The sequence below is a fragment of the Bos mutus genome, chromosome 10 (genome assembly GCF_027580195.1).
Source record: "Bos mutus isolate GX-2022 chromosome 10, NWIPB_WYAK_1.1, whole genome shotgun sequence".
NCBI lineage: Eukaryota > Metazoa > Chordata > Mammalia > Artiodactyla > Bovidae > Bos > Bos mutus.
In genome coordinates this window covers 35,570,575-35,588,446 of record NC_091626.1, presented here as the reverse complement: position 1 = coordinate 35,588,446, position 17,872 = coordinate 35,570,575, and the positions used below count along the sequence as shown (strand labels likewise).

General features: G+C 37.5%; 1 protein-coding gene across 1 annotated transcript in view; it reads left to right on the top strand.

Moving 5' to 3' along the window:
- The window catches only part of SLC38A6 (solute carrier family 38 member 6), a 70,118-nt gene extending 53,675 nt beyond the window's left edge, over window positions 1–16,443 (top strand). Inside the window, exons 9-16 of the mRNA XM_005890690.2 lie at window positions 5,419–5,484; window positions 5,726–5,779; window positions 7,900–7,979; window positions 8,450–8,550; window positions 14,561–14,685; window positions 15,817–15,961; window positions 16,066–16,160; window positions 16,347–16,443. Of these exons, the coding sequence (XP_005890752.1) occupies window positions 5,419–5,484; window positions 5,726–5,779; window positions 7,900–7,979; window positions 8,450–8,550; window positions 14,561–14,685; window positions 15,817–15,961; window positions 16,066–16,160; window positions 16,347–16,427 (747 nt within the window). The 3' untranslated portion in view covers window positions 16,428–16,443. The remainder of the gene's footprint in view (window positions 1–5,418; window positions 5,485–5,725; window positions 5,780–7,899; window positions 7,980–8,449; window positions 8,551–14,560; window positions 14,686–15,816; window positions 15,962–16,065; window positions 16,161–16,346) is intronic.
- The last annotated feature ends 1,429 nt before the right edge of the window (window positions 16,444–17,872 follow it).

Genomic DNA, 17,872 nt, shown 5'->3' with positions numbered 1-17,872 from the left:
GAATGGTGAATCCTTTCCAGAAGATTTTCAATTTATTTTGCTCATATACGTCAGAGGAATCACATCTCTGGCACCTACAGCCTCATGTAATTGTTTCTTAAAGAATGAGACTTGAAAGTCAGTATTCCTCCTGAAATCATGGACTACAAAATGGATATTATGTTAGCTGGCATGAAAACAACATGAATCCTGTTGCACATCTCCATCAGAGCCTTTGGATGACCAGGTGCATTGTCAATGAGCAGTAGTATTTTGAAAGGGGGCTTTTTTCCTGAGCAGTAGGTCTCAACAATGGGCTTAAAATAATAAACAGATGTATTGTCATCCAGGCTTTGTTGTTCCATCCATAGAGCACAGGCAGAGTATAGATTTAGCATAATTCTTAAGGGCCCTAGGTTTTGTGAAATGGTAAAATAGCATTGTGCTATTCTACTTAAAATCACCAGCTGCATTAACCCCTAACAAGAGAGTCAGCCTGTCCTTTGAAGCTTTGAAACCAAGCATTGACTTCTCTCCAACTATGAAAGTCCTAGATCACATCTTCCAATAGAAGGCTCTTTGGTCTACTGAAAATCTATTGTTTAGTAATCACCTTCGTCAATGATCTTAGCTAGAACTTCTGGATAACTTGCTGCAGCTTCTACATCAGCACTTGCTGCTTCACTTTGCACTTCGATGTCATAGAGATGGCTTCTTTCCTTAAACTTCATGAACCAGCCTCCACTGGCTTCAGACTTTTCTTCTGCAGCTTCCTCACTTCTCTCCCTTCATAGAATTGAAGAGAGTTGGGGCCCTTGCTCTGGATTTGGCTTTGACTTAAGGAAATGTTGTGGCTGTTTTGATCTCTATCCAGATTATTAAAACTTTCTCCATATCAGCAATAAGACTGTTTCACTTTTTTTTTTTTTTTAATCATTCGTGTAGTCACTGGAGTAACACTTTTCATTTCCTTCAGAAACTTTTTCTTTGCATCCACCACTTGGCTAACAGTTTGGTACAAGAGTGCTTTCGGCCTATCTCAGTTTTGCACATGCCTTCCTCACTGCGCGTAATCATTTCCAGCTTTTGATTTAAAGTGAGGGATGTGCAACCCTTCCTTTCACTTAAACAGAGGCCATTGTAGGCTTATAAATTGGCCTAATTTCAATATTTTTGTGTCTCACAGAATAGGGAGACCCAAGGAGAGGGAGAGAGATGGGAACTGCCAGTCAATGGGGCAGTCAGAACATACACAACAGTTATGGGTTGTTTGCCATCTTACATGGACACAGTTCATGGAACCCCAAAACAGTTACCATAATTACATCAAAGATCACGGAGCACAGCTGATTGATCACTATCACAAATATGATTGTAATGAAAAAGTTTGAAATATTGTGAGAATTACCAAAATGTGACACAGAAACACGATGTGAGCAAATGCTCTTGGAAAAATGGTGCCAATGGCCTTGTTTGACACCGGGTTGCCATGAACATTTAATCCATAAAGAAAGAACTTCACAGTATCTGTGAAGTTCAGTAAACTAAAGCACAATCAAATGACGTATGCTTGAATTTATTATAGACTCTTTTATTAGTTTTAAAATACATAGTGATTAAGGAAAGGAAACATGTATATAGTAACCCCAATTTTTTGAAGGATTCCAATTTTTTATTATTTTAATATTAATATTAAACATTAATAAACATTAAATGTTATTAATGTTTAATAATAATATTAATCCTGATAATATTAGGATTTTTTTTTCCATTGTACCTTTTTTCATTAATTATTTTTATCGCTATGCTGTGCTTAGTTGCTCAGTCCCAGAGAAGCCTGCTGGGCTTCTCTGTCCATGAGGATTCCCCAGGCAAGAATACTGGAGTGGATTTCCATGCCTTCCTCCAGGGGATCTTCCCAACCCAGAGATTGAACCCAGGTTTCCTGCTTTTCAGGCAGATTCTTTACCATCTGAGCCACCAAGGAAGCCCAAGAATACTGGAGTGGGTAGCCTATCCCTTCTCCAGGGGATCTTCCTGACCCAGAAATCGAACCAGGGTTTCCTGTATTACAGGCAGATTCTTTACCACCTGAGCTACCAGGGAAGCCCCATTTTTATCAATCAATTCAGATTAGTCACTCAGTCATGTCTGACTCTTTGCGACCCCATGGACTGCAGCACGCCAGGCTTCCCTGTCCATCACCAACTCCCACAGCTTGCTCAAACTCATGTCCATTGAGTCGGTGATGCCATTCAACCATCTCATCCTCTGTCGTCCCCTTCTCCTCCTGCCTTCAATCTTTTCCAGCATCAAGGTCTTTTCCAGTGAGTCACTTCTTTGCATCAGGTGGCCAAACTATTGGAGCTTCAGCATCAGTCCTTCCAATGAATATTCAGGACTGTTCTCCTTTAGGATTGACTGGTTTGATCTCCTTGCAGTCCAAGGGACTCCAAGAGTCTTTGCCAACACCACAGTTCAAAAGCATCAATTCTTCATCACTCAGCTTTCTTTATGGTCCAACTCTCACATCCATACATGACTACTGGGAAAACCATAACTTTGACTATATCAACCTTTGTCAGTAATGTCTCTGCTTTTTAATATGCTGCCTAGGTTCATCATAGCTTTTCTTCCAAGAAGCAAGCATCTTTTAATTTCATGGCTGCAGTCACCATCTGCAGTGATTTTGGAGCCCAAGAAAGTATCAATATGTGTTTGTAAATCTATGTAGCATTTATTATTAAATTTTTAAAAATTGGCCCATAAAACTATTATTTGCTTAAATTATGCTCTCCAACAATGCAAATCAAAACCTACACTCTCATCTATTGTCCCACATCCTTGAAAAAAAAATTGAAAGTTTTAGTCACTTAGTGGTGTCCAACTTTTTACTACCCTGTGGACTATAGCCTGCCAGACCCCTCGGTCCATGAAATTCTCCAGGCAAGAATATTGGAATGAGTAGCCATTCATCTTCCCAACCCAAGGATCAAACCCAGGTCTCCTGCATTGCAGGCAAATTCTTTACTGTCTGAGCCACCAGGGAAGCCCAGATATTTATTTTGCTTAAAATTTTTTGACATAAATTTTTTCTCCAGCTGAAATATCTAAAAATTTAAAAATAAAGTTTGTTGTAACAGTGGCTCAGCATGATGGTATCTTTTTTGCTTTGTTTTTGAACACAAATTTACAGTGTTTCTAAAAGTTCTTACAATATTGTAAAGTTAAAAATAAAATAAAATTAAAAAAAAAAAAAAAAATAAAAGCAAAAGAATAGAAAAAGCAAATAAATAAATAAATAAAAGTTCTGTCTTGAGACAGAATAATAACAGATTGGTATTCTAATACCAATATTAGAACTAACATTTTAGTAAGTAATGAAAATAGAGAGCCATCTGAATGGATTTTGGTTAGATTTGGCTTTCCTTCTTCTGTGCACTATGTTAGTCATCAGAGTTGTGGTAGTTTAACTAGGATACTACTTGTAAGGATCTGTCCATCTCGTTGGGAAAATAAGGTAAATTTGTTAGAAAAAAAATAGAGAATAACATAGTTAATACATAGTTAAATGTTGATATATCTGCTTCAGAATAGAAGTTATAAGAGTTGAGAAGAGAGAATGATCACCAACAGCTAGAATAAAGAAGGATGTGGAGGGAAATAAAATTTGAGCTGAGCCTTGAAAGATGGGAAGGTCTTGGAGCAGAGAGAAGAAGGAAAGGCCTTCTGTGCAAGTGAGCAAGTGTTTCTGATGCTTAATCTTTTTTTTCTTTCTTTTTCTTTCTAACCCCTGGGTGGATCTTCTTACTGTGCTCTGCCTTCAGCCTGAGCAAGGACCTCCTGTTACCCTTTGTTATTGGGTATCTTCCATGCCTGTCCTGTACTTCTGCTTTCTAGGACATCACTTCTGTCTCCCCCCGGGCTTGGGCTTGAGGTGGGTCTCTGCAGAGAAATAAGCTCTAGTAACTGAATTTTATGTTAATATAAATTCAGGCTGCTAATGATATTTTCTACACTTGATCTTAGCCAGAAGGCTGAGAAGTGGTATTTTCTTATTAACAAAAAATAATAATTACATTGCATTTTGGAGCATTGTTTTGAAGTATTTGGATTTGCAAGTCTGGTGACAACAGCTGATAAAATGAAGTGGCTCACATACCGACCTTTATCAATGTCTCTGGTACATGATCAGTAAATGGTTCTTGCTACTGCCTCCACTAGTAGTGAGGAGGAAATGTGAGATGCTGGGTTTGGAGCAGGGCTGGAGAGACCAGCAACAACCTTCTACCCCACCCCATCCTCACCCGCTTTGGGGAAACATATCAGAAAAAAATCGTGAAATTATTGCTTTTGATTTTTTTCCTCCTAATAAATTGTCTATTTAGTTTTATTTCATATGAAAAACTTACCTAGAAATGTCAAAGCAACTTGCTCAATTATCATTATAGTTCTTTTTTTTTCCCCTTGGTGAGTTTTAAATAAGAGTAATTTTTCAGTTCACTCATTAACTTAATCCTGAAAGTATATTTTTTTCAGTTTATCACTATATAAAATTTTGATTGAATTAGTTAACAAAACTAGATAGATAGCAAATAGGAGTAGTGTTTACTTACTTGTCTGCTACAAAGGACAGATGCTTCCTTTATTCCCCCTTGCCCTTTTGTTTGCTGGGTTTCAGCCCAGAGCAAGGATTTACGGAATAATTATGTGCCCTGAAACAACCACAACAATGGTGATGCTGGCACAACTCCACTGTAGGTCTAGGAACAGGATGCCCACAGTTAAGAGTAAAATCCTAACCATTTTCACTGACTGTTTCTGGGGAGTAGCATTCTCCTGGATTTCTTTCAATTTTTTAAAAAATTCATTTTATCATCTCTAGTTCCTTAGCTTTGTGCTCTTATTCTTTGCCAGATTCATCCACATACAACAAAATAACATAAGTCTTAGAACAACGAGGAAAAACAGTCTCATGCATCAGCCATCCCTCCCCCTTTGCATCTGCCTGTGGTCATTTCTAAAACTGCTATTAATATTTCTCTATCTGCTACTGATGCCAGGTCCACAAATAGCCGTATAGGGGAACATCATGTTCCCATTCTGAGCTGCATTTTCTTTTAATGCCTTGATACTATTGGAGTTTTGAAAGCTGTCAGGAGAGTATTCTCAATGTTCAGTGGGGGAGATCTCCACTGAATAGATACACAGCACCCCCACCCTCCCCCACTATAGGGCACATGTCAAATGATGACCCTATTCTAACCAGGGAAAATCCCATAAATAAAATATCTTCTGTTTGCATATTATTTGTTATAGTTCTGTTTGCATATTATTTGTTATAGTGTTAAGATTAATTGAAAAAATGCTGACCTATTTGAAATCAATTTCTTGTCATGAGATTTGTAAGAAATAATCTGATTCTACTTATTTTTACAGGTAATAATTAAAAAATGGTCCATCCCTTGTCCTCTGACATTAAATTATGTAGAACAGTATTTCCAGGTAACAGTTTGTTTCTAGCTTTTTGTTTTATTTTAAACTAAAATTTTTTGACTAATAATGGTTTTTGCCTAATTAATAAAAAAGTATGGCTATATTGCATTTTGGAACTTTGTTTTGAAATATTTTTATTTGAGAGCCCAGTAATAATAAATTCATCTCTCTCTCTCTTTTTTTTTTCCCTAAGTGTTCTAACTTTTAATAACTGTTGGTTTCTCTCTTTCCCCTCAATCCTCTTAAACAGATTTCAAGTGCTACAGATGATTGTAAACCAAAGCTCTTTCATTTCTCCAAAGAGGTGTGTAAGTTATTAACAGATACTTTCGGTTGATTTTTCACATTTCAAGTTTTAAGAGATTTGTGTAACAGAGTCTCTTAGGTCTTTGTACCTGTAACTAATTAATTTTCATGAAAGTGCTAAGTATAGGGTTGCTTACCAGAAGAATAATATTATTTAACACAGGGTGGCCCATTATGAAACAGCCACCTTTTTTTTTTTTTTGGCATGCCTTTAAATGGAGCCTGTTTTAAATGGGCCACTGCCTAAAAGAACAGATTTACCGAATGTCTGGTCTGGCCAATAAGGTCCTCTGTGGATACAGACTTCCTGTTGCCCTCTGGACTTGTAAAGCTAAATAGCCAATTATATCAAAAACTCCTCCCCTGTGAGTAGAACCTTGGTCTGTGGCTAAACAGCCTCATGATTGGACCAGCAATTGAGCACTGACAATGTGTCTCCTGGCTGACATTCCAAAGTTAAAATTTGTGATGCCTATAGCAGAAGCTGAAAGACCAAGTCCCCTTGCCTTCTCCGAGAGCCCTACGATACTGGAAATGCCTGCAGGAGCCCCTAAGCATCAGCAGAGGAGACAGGAAACTGTTATCTGGATGATCTCTACTTTAACCATTCTAGAAGAGCTCCATGTCTTCCTTGTTGCTGTAGGCTTCTTCATGTACAGTTTTTGATTCTCTAAAGTGGAGGTCCTAGACGCTAGAATACCCTCCACTCATGTGCAACTCTATTAGTATAGCATTTTAGTGTGATAACTCCTCCATGCAAAATTCTCCTTTTTATTCCCCAGGTTTTTTGTTTTTGTTTTTTTGGGGGGCTGTGCTTCATGGCTTGCGGGATCTCAGTTCCCTGACCATGGATTGAACCCAGGCCATGGCTGTGAAAGCCCAGAATCCTAACCACTAGGCCATCAGGGAACTCCCTTACTCCCCAGTTTTAAAATGAGAAATGTCTGTCTGGCCCCACAAGGGAGATTACCACATCTTTTGCATAGTAATGGCTTCCGCATGTCTTAAAGATTTAGGTAGGGTAATTAATAAGTCAGGAAACTGAGAAATATATGAAAGAAAGTTTGTGAATTGAACACTCTTTCCCTAATTTAGCCTTGGGAAATATTCCAGCTTTCCTTCCTCCCAGCTCTCTTCAGATATTTTAGGAGGAGGTCTTGTGTCTGAAGACAGGTCTTCAGTCATTTGGAACTTCTTGTGCTAAAGAGCCTTAAATTAGTTAAGGAGAAATTTTTTGGAGTAGAAAAGAGAAAGTAAATCATTACCATCCACTTGTAAAGACAGTATTTTCACTTAGATGGTAACTTTTGTTTGCTTTGTAACTTTCTCTGGTTCTTAATTATTCTAAATTTAAAAACAGCAACAACTTGTGATCGTATATTCCAGTGGATCACCAAGAATTTGTTGGTCTAGACTAAATCATGTTCAATCCCATTGAAAGAGACCCTAAAGATGCTGCTGCTAAGTCACTTCAGTCGTGTCCAACTCTGTGCAACCCCATAGACAGCAGACCACCAGGCTCCCCATCCCTGGGATTCTCCAGGCAAGAACACTGGAGTGGGTTGCCATTTCCTTCTCCAAAAATGCTAAAATGTATTAATACATTCACTATTCTCTTAGAATAAGTGGGTACTTAGGTTGACTTGGTGAAAGCTGGTTCAAAAGCGTAAGTATTAATGCTGCTTAGGGTAGTAAGATATATTTAAGATTTCCTAATACTTACATTAGGAAAGACTGAGAATTATAATAAGATCATTTCTAAAATTTTATTATATTTGATTTTATCTAAATGTTATTTATCTTACCTAAATTATTTTTATCTTACCAAAATAATATAGAAGCAGTAGTGACTGTAGTAAAAACAACATGGATAGAAGCAGCCAAGAAATATTTCAGCTAGTACAGACAATCCACCTATCAAGTAAAATACTTGCTAGTGACCATAACTGTGTGTCTCATTTAACACTAATAACAACAACGTGTTTTATAAACAGATGATTTATGAAAAATGAAATATAGCTAAATTTATTTTTTTAAAAACTGAGTTTATTTTCAAATGAAATAGTAGTTTCAACAGAGTACAATTTAGTAATTTAATCTTAAATTTTTTTTTTTCAGAGTGCTTATGCCATACCAACCATGGCTTTTTCATTTCTATGCCACACCTCAATACTGCCCATATACTGTGAACTTCAAAGGTACTATAGAATCCTGGAATATATTAAATGTATTCATTGCTTCTTTTGACTTCTAGGACTTTCAGATTGAATGATATTCGCCTCCATGAATCCCTTCCCTCCTATCACTTGATTCTAGGTGTTAGTTCTGTCTAAGTTGAGAATATTTCTTGGAAGCATAATCCTTTGCACAGTAATTTAAAATCAGGAATTCTGTTGTGTAGTTATTAATGAATCAGGGCTTGAGTGATTAAGGAATCCTTATATCTATTTATTTAGATTAATTCAGATGGTGCTAAGTCACTTCAGTCGTGTCCAACTCTTTGTGACCCTATGGACTGACTGTAGCCTGCCAGGCTCCTCTGTCCATGGGATTCTCTAGGCAAGAATACTCAAGTGGGTTGCCATGCCCTCCTCCAGGGGGTCTTCCCAACCTAGGGATCAAACCCGTGTCTCTCTCTGATTCTAATTTTGCCATTTTTGTCTTTTAGCCCTTCTAAGAAAAGGATGCAGAATGTAACCAATACAGCAATTGCTCTAAGTTTTCTCATTTATTTTATATCTGCACTCTTTGGGTACCTCACTTTTTATGGTAAGCATATTATTTCATTATGGATGACAATATAAGTTGTTCTGTAGTTGATCTCACACCTGAATATGGACTTTGTTTCTGCCTTTCATTAGCAAGTTAATCTGTTCAGGCTGACAGAATTCAGTGCACTCCTGTGGTAGCTCTACAGGTCTTAAAGAACTAATTTTCTTTCTTTTAAAAGAGTGGATCAAGTTCAAGATTGATAACTTTATATGAAAATTTTCTTAAAATAAACACCTAAAAATAAAATATTGGGCTGAGAAACATTGAAGTCTTTCTGTGAAGGAAAAAAAAGTACAATAATGATTTTATTTTTTACGTTGAGATTTCAATATATTAGACTCTAGTTCAGCAGTTTGGGAGATTAAGAGCATCAGTCATCTTAATGGCAAAAGAGCAAGTCAAGGAAGGAAAGAGTTTCGTGCTAGACTGTAGTTGCACACTTGGGTCAGAGACCTCTGCCTTCAGACTTAATTCACACAGCTCTGCGGTGGGTGTTCTGTGCTTTGGCATGACCTTTCTCCCTAAATTCTTAAAAGACACTTTTAAATTCATAAAAGTGAAATTTTCTTTTATTTTTGAAAGGTTACATGCTTAGTGTGTTTTGCTGTCTTCTGATAAGAACCTCAAGAAAAACTTAAAAGTCTACAAGAGAAAAAAACTTGTAAGCTCTCTTGTTTAATTTGCAGACACACTTGTTTAATTTGTAAACAAACACATAATAAATTACACTCAATTTGTCAAATTCTTGAATGCACTTTTCAGTCTATGAATGTTCTTATAACAACACTCCAGATAGACGGCTATTATTGTTCTTGTGATATTTAGCTGTTTTGACACTGAATTCATGGTGAGTGGCCTTGTGTATATGTGTTTCAGGTTTTAGACATTCACAATGAGATGTAATGGTTTTACCTGCCTCTCAGATATTTTTCAGCTCTGACAAGTTTTTGGACATTTACTTGCATAGCCACCTTTCCTAAGCCCAGTAGAAAGGGTCTGGATTTTGAAACCCAACAAATATGGTTGAAAAAACCACTCTGCTCTAACTAGCTATGTGATCTTGAACAGGGTACTTCACCTTACACCACCTTCATCTCTTCATGTGTAACACAGAGATAATTGTATAGCATTGTATTGAAGAGGAAACAAGTTGTATGTAAAATGCCTATTACAGTATCTGGCACACAGCATTATTGCAATAATTTCATAATTTCAGGTGCTCTTTTTTCAGCACTATACTTCTCTCCTTACTCTCATTAATAAAGTCTAATTTAAATATGGTAGCTTCTGTATATTATTATTAGCGTATTATCTTGGAGTTTTCAATGTGTGAGAAAGTTATAATTGCTCTCTATAGTGCTTTTCTGGCCAACTCTACATCATTTCAACAGTAATAAAAGCAACTGATGAACCAAAATCTGCTCTTGCATTTTAGTGCTGTGTCAGCTAAGAGAGGTAGAGCTCTGCACACCATCAGGAAGAGCATACTTCCTACTTCCAACATGATCCTGGATATACTACAAGGAAAGCTAAGATAGATGGTTTAATGTTTTTTGATCATTAGTAGGGAAACAGCATTTTTGAAATACATGAACTGTTTTTGGTTGTTAGGTTTGTTTCTGTACAGAGTTGAGCACAGTAAGACCTTTCTGTAGCAATGAGATACTCCAGCAGGGTCTTTGTTAGGAATTCAGCAAAAACTTTGTAGAATAGCTGTATGTTTTTATAAATTGAAATTGTCACCTGGCACAAATACTGTTCAGTTCGGTTCAGTCACTCAGTCATGTCCGACTCTTTGTGACCCCCATGAACCACAGCACACCAGGCCTCCCTGTCCATCACCAACTGCCGGAGTCCACCCAAACCCATATCCATTGAGTCGGTGATGCCATCCAACCATCTCATCCTCTGTCATCCCCTTCTCCTACTGCCCTCAATCTTTCCCAGCATCAGGATCTTTTCAAATGAGTTAGCTCTGCGCATGAGGTGGCCAAAGTATTGGAGTTTCAGCTTCAACATCAGTCCTTCCAATGAACACCCAGAACTGATCTCCTTTAGGCTGGACTGGTTGGATCTCCTTGCAGTCCAAGGGACTCTCAAGAGTCTTCTCCAACACCACAGTTCAAAAACATCAATACTTCGGTGCTCAGCTTTCTTTATAGTCCAACTTTCACATCCATACATGACAACTGGAAAAACCATAGCCTTGACTAGAAGGACCTTTGTCAGCAAAGTAATGTCTCTGCTTTTGAATATGCTATCTAGGTTGGTCATAACTTTCCTTCCAAGCAGTAAGCATCTTTTAATTTCATGGCTGCAATCACCATCTGCAGTGATTTTGGAGCCCCAAAAAATAAAGTCTGATGCTGTTTCCACTGTTTCCCCATCTATTTGCCGTGAAGTGATGGGACCAGATGCCATGATCTTAGATTTCTGAATATTCTAGTTAGGGATCTTCAAAATTGAGAAAAGGTCCAAAAAACGTGCCTCCTTTTATTCCCTATGGATAAACAGAACTATCTGTAGGAAACCTTAAATGCCTGCCAATTTCCAGGATAGCCAAAAAGTAGTTATGTAAAAATTCCTATGAGATGTTAGGAGCCGTGTTAAATTGTACGAAAGTTTATATTAAAGGGGAAGTGGAGGAAGGATGGATTTTAATACATCTGTTGAAGTAACATTTATTATGTAAGATGCAAGGTGTTTTATATACATTGCCTAACTCATACCTTACAACTCTGCAAGATACAGGTTCAGATAGATTGGCCACCTTGGCTAGTACCTGCAGTTAATGAAGAATGAGTTGAGGTTTGCATCCAGTTCTGACTCTCTCCAGAATCAATGCCTGTATTTCTGTGCTACCTACCTCCTCAGGAATTATGCCATAGAATCCATTTTCCCGTCATTCTCAGAGTGAACTTTTGGAAAAACCTGGCATACTTAAGTTTCAGGTATATCTCTACCTACCTACCTATCTACGTATCTGTCTTTGCTTGAACACAGAGACTAAATATTTTCATCATGTACGTGAAATGTTTCCACACAGGGATTTTCTTGGTTATCAAGTAAGAGTTGTTGTCTCTAACTTAACCCTTCTCCACTGATTCAAATTCTTCAGAATATCCACATTTTATGTAATGGAGAACTGTGCATCTAAGAAAAATCACACGGTAGGTTGGTAGGTAGGTGACAGAGAAAAGGAAAGAAAGAATGGTATAAAAGTAGTTCCTTCTCCAAAGACAGAAGAAGATTCAGGAATTGGTTTGCTGTTCACAGTGTTTTCTTTTTTGCGGTATAAGTATATACTTTTTTGCAGTATAAAAGTGTAAATCTTTTACAGTATTTTTCTGTTGGAATAGCAGTAGCTTTCAGTCTTTCAGAAAGAAATTGCTGATTGAACCTGAGGCCTTATCAGAAGGGCTTGTCACCGATTAAGGCCTGGGTGGAGTGACCTGTCCAAAAATAGAGGCGTGTCTCCTGCGTCTCCTGAATATTAGTCCAGTGATCTTTCAGTTATTCTTCAGGAATCTTTATAAAATCATCCCCTGTTTGACAGTGTATATTAAACAGGACAGCCACCTGGCTTCAGTAGAATATACATCTTGCAGGAATCACTGTTGGGTCCTTCCTGAGATTTGTAGAGATTTGTCTGAATCCGGAGAAGTGTGCTGTCCTCTGTCCCTTACACATGTTAAGGCTCAGCTAAGAACACAGAACTGCTGGCTCAGGAAAAAGCCTTTTATCTCGGGAAAGTAGATATGTGACAGGTATTTTGAATTTGTAATAAATCTAGTTCCTCAGGCTTCTGGAGCTGCTTGGGGTCCTTTTATTCAGTGTTCTTAAGACTCAGTTAATATCTAAATTTTGTCAGGTTTAAGGGACCAATAAGTATGTACCTAGATTAATGATATTGGTTCTGATTACAGATGTTGAAGCATTATAAGATGAGGAATAAAGTGTTCCTCTGGTGAGCAGGCCAATACCCAAATGTTGCGTAATAACCAGACCATTTTAAAAGTCTACAAAGTTGTTAAGCAATGTGTTAATAATTCATTTTTATGATTCAGAAAGTGAAAATAGTTTGCCATGTGTCTCCAAAGACTCACAAGTATCTCTCATATTTGGGACTAGAATTCAGCTTTCCTGGCTCTTCTTAATTTCTTGCCTGGTCCATTAGTCCTGTATTATGTCAAGTATGTCTTTGATACTTTCCACAATTGGTTTCTATCCCATTTCCATCGTTACTAATCTAGTTCAGATTCTCATTACTTCTCAGTGATTATGACAGTAGCCTTCTGTTAGTCCTGTTTTGGATCTCTTTTTCTTACAGTCTGTCTTCCTACTTAGTTTAAATCATAACATGCTGTTCTTCAGAAGCCATTGCATCTCTGTGGCCTACCAGATTGAGTCCTGACTGTACAAATAGCTCTGTTGCTTGGTCATTCATGCATTTCCAGCCTTATCACCCGTCGCTGTTGGCTCTATAGTGCAGTCTTTCAGCCTCTCTAGTGCTCCTGGGCTGCTTGTTTTCTCAGACGCAAATTCCCTTTGTTGCTTGGTGGCCTCTGCTTGTGCTGGTTCTTGGTTCCAGAACTTCTCCCTCAACATCTTTGAGTGTGAGCACACATAGGTTAATTAATGTAATGCTCTCAGCAACCCTATAGGTCAACATATTATTGTCCCCATTTTACAGATGTAAAAACCAAGAGACTCAAAGAAGTTAAGTTGCTACTAAGTAGTAGATTTTGAATCTTGGTCTGTTCAACCCCCGAGTTCAAGTCCCGCTTCTACTGTCTCGCTGCTCACTATCTCAGGATGACTCTCTTCAGGTTTTCCTGAATTTCTTTCATGTTCATCCCAAAGCCATAGTTATCTTTCCCTGTTCAAAATCAGCATAGTTCTTTGTTTAGACCTTCTGCCACTTAAGTGCGTATCTGTGTTTATACACCTTCTATTATATGTATGTGTCTTTCATCTTATCACCCTTTAAATTTTAAGGTCTTTGAAAACAGAGTTGTGTTTGATTTGTTTTTTAACTTTCTCCAAAGTGACTTTCCCAAAGCATTCGGTCTCAAATTAAAAAAATCCACCACTGTATTTTAAGTAGAAACTCATCTTTCCCTGCATGGCAGTGATATGAAGTTCTCTTGAGTACCCACTCTTCACAGTCCTCGTCTGGCCTGGGGTGAGGATGACATAAGGGTAGAAGCAACACCAGGGAGCAAAGCATGGTCTGCTCGCTCCGATTCTGTCGCTGACTACCACACCGGCTTGCTGAGGGAGCCATTGCCCTAGCACTGCATTCTCCTTTATGAAACACAAATCTATAGATGAAATGTTGATGAAGCAGGTAACATGCGTGAGACTATAAGGTCCTAGAAAACATCATGATATTAAGGAAAGGCTTTGGCATCAAAAAATTTGGATGTACAGTCCTACCCCTTTGTCTTGTATGATCTTGGGCAAGTCAGTTAATATTTTTAACCTGGTGGTTTAGTCACCAAGTCATGTGTGACTCTTGCGACCCCATGGACTGTAGCTCGCCAGGCTCCTCTGTCCATGGTATTCTCCAGGCAAGAATACTGGAGTGGGTTGCCATTAGCTACTATCTTATATTGTTATCACAGGGACCAAATTCAGCAGTACACATGAAAGCACTTTACAAAATAACATAGATGTTGCTTAAAACTTTCAGATTATGGAAAAGTTCTAAAGAGATTTTTTTTTTTTGAGATTAAAAAAATATATATATATATATGTTCATTGTCATAATTTTAGAGAATCTGCCTGGGCTAATTTCTAGTTACATTAAAAGAAAAGACAGCAAGTTCCAAGAAGATGTTTGACTAATGTGTCTGTGTTTCGTAGGATAGGAAAAAGGCCAGAGATGGATTTGGTACCGGGACTCCAAAATCTGCTAAGATCTGTTTGTGCAAAGGCAAATAGCGTTGCTATTATTAACATCTCAGTAGTTTATAATGTGATCCTTATTTTTTTGAATTTACAGACAGTGTGGCGTCAGAATTACTGCAAGGTTACAGTAAATACTTGCCACATGATGTTGTCATCATGACTGTGAAGTTATGCATACTATTTTCTGTGCTTTTGACAGTCCCTCTAATCCACTTCCCTGTAAGTACTCTTCAAGGTTTTGTTCCTCGGTGTTGCAGCTCCCTAATATGGCAACACTAATTCTTTACAGACTAGAATGTTTGAATTGCATCTAGTCTCGTGTATCTTATTCATTTGTCAAGGGATTGATCAAAGACCTCATACTTGCATATGGCCCCATGAAAGCACAAAAAGAACAGTGAACCGCTAAACGAATTTGTGCTTTTTCAGATTTAGTTTAGATTTTCGCTTTCCCACAGCATTGTTTCCAATTTAGAGACCATAGTTGTTCTAAAGTTTTTGGGGTTTTTTTCCCCCTTTAATTCTGTATTCAAAAGAATGTGTATGAAGAAGAAAAAGTCAAGTCAGCAAAAGTAAGCTCCTTCTGGTTTATTGGAAATTTATTTAATCTTAGTCACAAATTTTATTTGCTCTAGAATTATAGTTAAGGGACAGAATGGATCTTCATTCTGCATTAGTTGTGATACATAAGAATCTTAGGAATTTCTGGGAAAATAGAAACATAAACTTTGGGTACAAATGCTTCTACATGAATATCTTGAATCCCTAAACAGTGAGTTCCTGAAAACCTGAGCCTTCCCGATGTTTGCCCCCTTCCTGTGTGAACTGCAGTGCCAGGAGTGCAGTGGGGGCTGGATAGAAGTTTGTGGGCTGTGACCGCCTGTTGCCTGCCTTGGCAGTGGGAAACATCATGGACTACTTTTCTTATTTACATGCCGTGAAACAATAATATAAAACAGTAAATGGAATTTCTTTACCATGGCATGACTTCTGTTTCTGTTTTGAGCCATTTGTTCTTTTATCTGTTGAATTTCCTGAAAATGATACCCTGAGATTTCTTCACACAGTGTTATGGTTAGTAATTTTGAAAATTATGCAACCTAAAGAAATTGCATGTGATGATTTTTTCAAGAATTAAACCAAGACAACTTTTATGAAGGTCACACAGATAGGTACATTTCTTAGTTTATGTGCAACAAATACTTTACAGTAACAGTCCAGGCTATATTTTGGGCATCTAAATGGTTTGGAATATCATAGTACCCGTGCCATACATGGGTTTCCCTAAGCAAGTAGTGTGGCTTTGACACTTCCTCTTTGCTTAAATCTGTTTCTTTTTCTGTTTTACAGGCAAGGAAAGCTTTAATGATGATGTTTTTTTCCAATTTTCCGTTCTCATGGATTCGCCATTCTTTGATCACTCTAGCTCTCAATATTGTCATTGTTTTACTTGCAATATATGTTCCTGACATTAGGAATGTATTTGGTATAGTTGGTAAGTTTTCTATTTCAAAAATTCCGTTTTCTAAAATAGGTAAAATTATCATCTAGTCTCACATCTAAATCTGGCATTCTTTTTTTTTTTTTCCCCACTTTAAGGTTCCAGTACATCAACGTGTTTGATTTTTGTGTTCCCAGGACTGTTTTATCTTAAAATGAGCAGAGAGGATTTTCTTTCCTGGAAAAAGTTGGGGGTAGGTTGGGTTTTGTTTGTTTCTTCTAAGAATCTTATTTTAAGAAATAATTTGTCATTTTTTAATTAAGTCTTTTACCTACATCAAAAAAAGTTAATATATTTTGAACTATATACATTATTGGAGAGGATGAAGGTTTTAAAAAATAATTCTAATTTTTCTTTATCTTTTCCCTTATTTCTACAGGCATTTGTTTTGCTCATCTTTGGTATTTTGGTTGGTAATTTTAGTTTAGCACTCATTATTTTTAATTGGATTAATAAATGAAGAAATTATTTTCCCACTTTGTATGAAGCATATTTTACCTCCTTATGCAAAAAGGAATGATTATGGAAAGCACCTTGGATGAATCCTCTTTATATGGGTTAACATTTTTGCAAACATAACAGAAAAGCAGAACAAAACAAGAGTGGGTAGGAGAAAGTAGATGTAGCAGTTTTAATCAAAATAAGAAACAAACTCAAAATGCTCTTAAGTGTGTTGAGCATCTTTGTGAGTTTATTTTTTTGAATTAATAGGGTAGTTTTAATGTTTACAGAGATAACTGAGCAGAAAGTACAGAGAGTTCTCATATATTCCCTCATTCTAGCACCCCCATACTTTCCCATGTTACTGACATCGTGCATTAGTGAGGTACATTTGTTATACTTGATGAGCCAATGTTGATGTATTATTATTAACTGAAGTTCATGGTTTACATTAGAGCTCACTTTAGATGCAAGCATTGGCAACCATGAACCTTTTTACTGTCTCCATAAAAACCATGAGCCTTTCCTAAAACATTGGTGGGATCATGCAGTATCTAACCTTTCAGACTGGCTTCTTTCACTTAGCAATATGTGTTTAAGTTTCCTCCATGTCTCTTTATAACTTGATAGCTCTTCTTTTTAGAATCACTGATAGTGTTCCATTGTATGGATGTACCACAGTTTGGGGCTTCCCAAGTGGCGCTAGTGGTAAAGAACCCGCCTGCCAATGCAGGAGACTAAGAGACTGCAGGTTCCATCCCTGGGTCAGGAAGATCCCCAGAAGGAGGGCATGGCAACCCACGCCAGTGTTCTTGGCTGAAGAATCCCATGGACAGAGGAGCCTGGTGGGCTACAGTCCACAGAGTCGCAATGAGTCGGACATGACTGAAGCAACTTAGCACACGTGCACCAGTTTGTTTTTCCTTTCACCTGTTGAATGGCCTCTTGTTTGCTTTCAAATTTTGGCATTTGTGAATACAGCTGTTATAAACATTTGTAGGCAAATTTTTGTGTGGATAGAGATTTTTAGCTTGTTTGGGTTCATACCACTACCAGAGACTTTGCTTCTTAGCAGTTGCTGCATGGTATGGTAGAATATTTAGTCTTGTAAGAAACTGCCTAACAGCTTTCCAGAGTGGGCTGTAACAGTTTGCAGTCCTGCCAGCAGTGTGTCAGAGTTCCTGTTGTTGCATATCCTCCCCAGCATCAGGTGTTGTCAGTATTTTGGATTTTCACCATTCTAATAATGGGTGTGCAGTTGTAGTAATATCTCATTTTTGTTTTAATTTGCATTTCTCTAATGACATATGATGTTGAACATGCTTATTTACCATCTGTGTATTTTCTTTGGTGAGGTTCTGATTTTTAAAATTGGGTAGTTTTTCACTGTTGAGTCTTGAGCATTCTTTATATATTTTAGATACCAATCCTTTATCAGATATGTCTTTTGCAAAGATTTTCTCC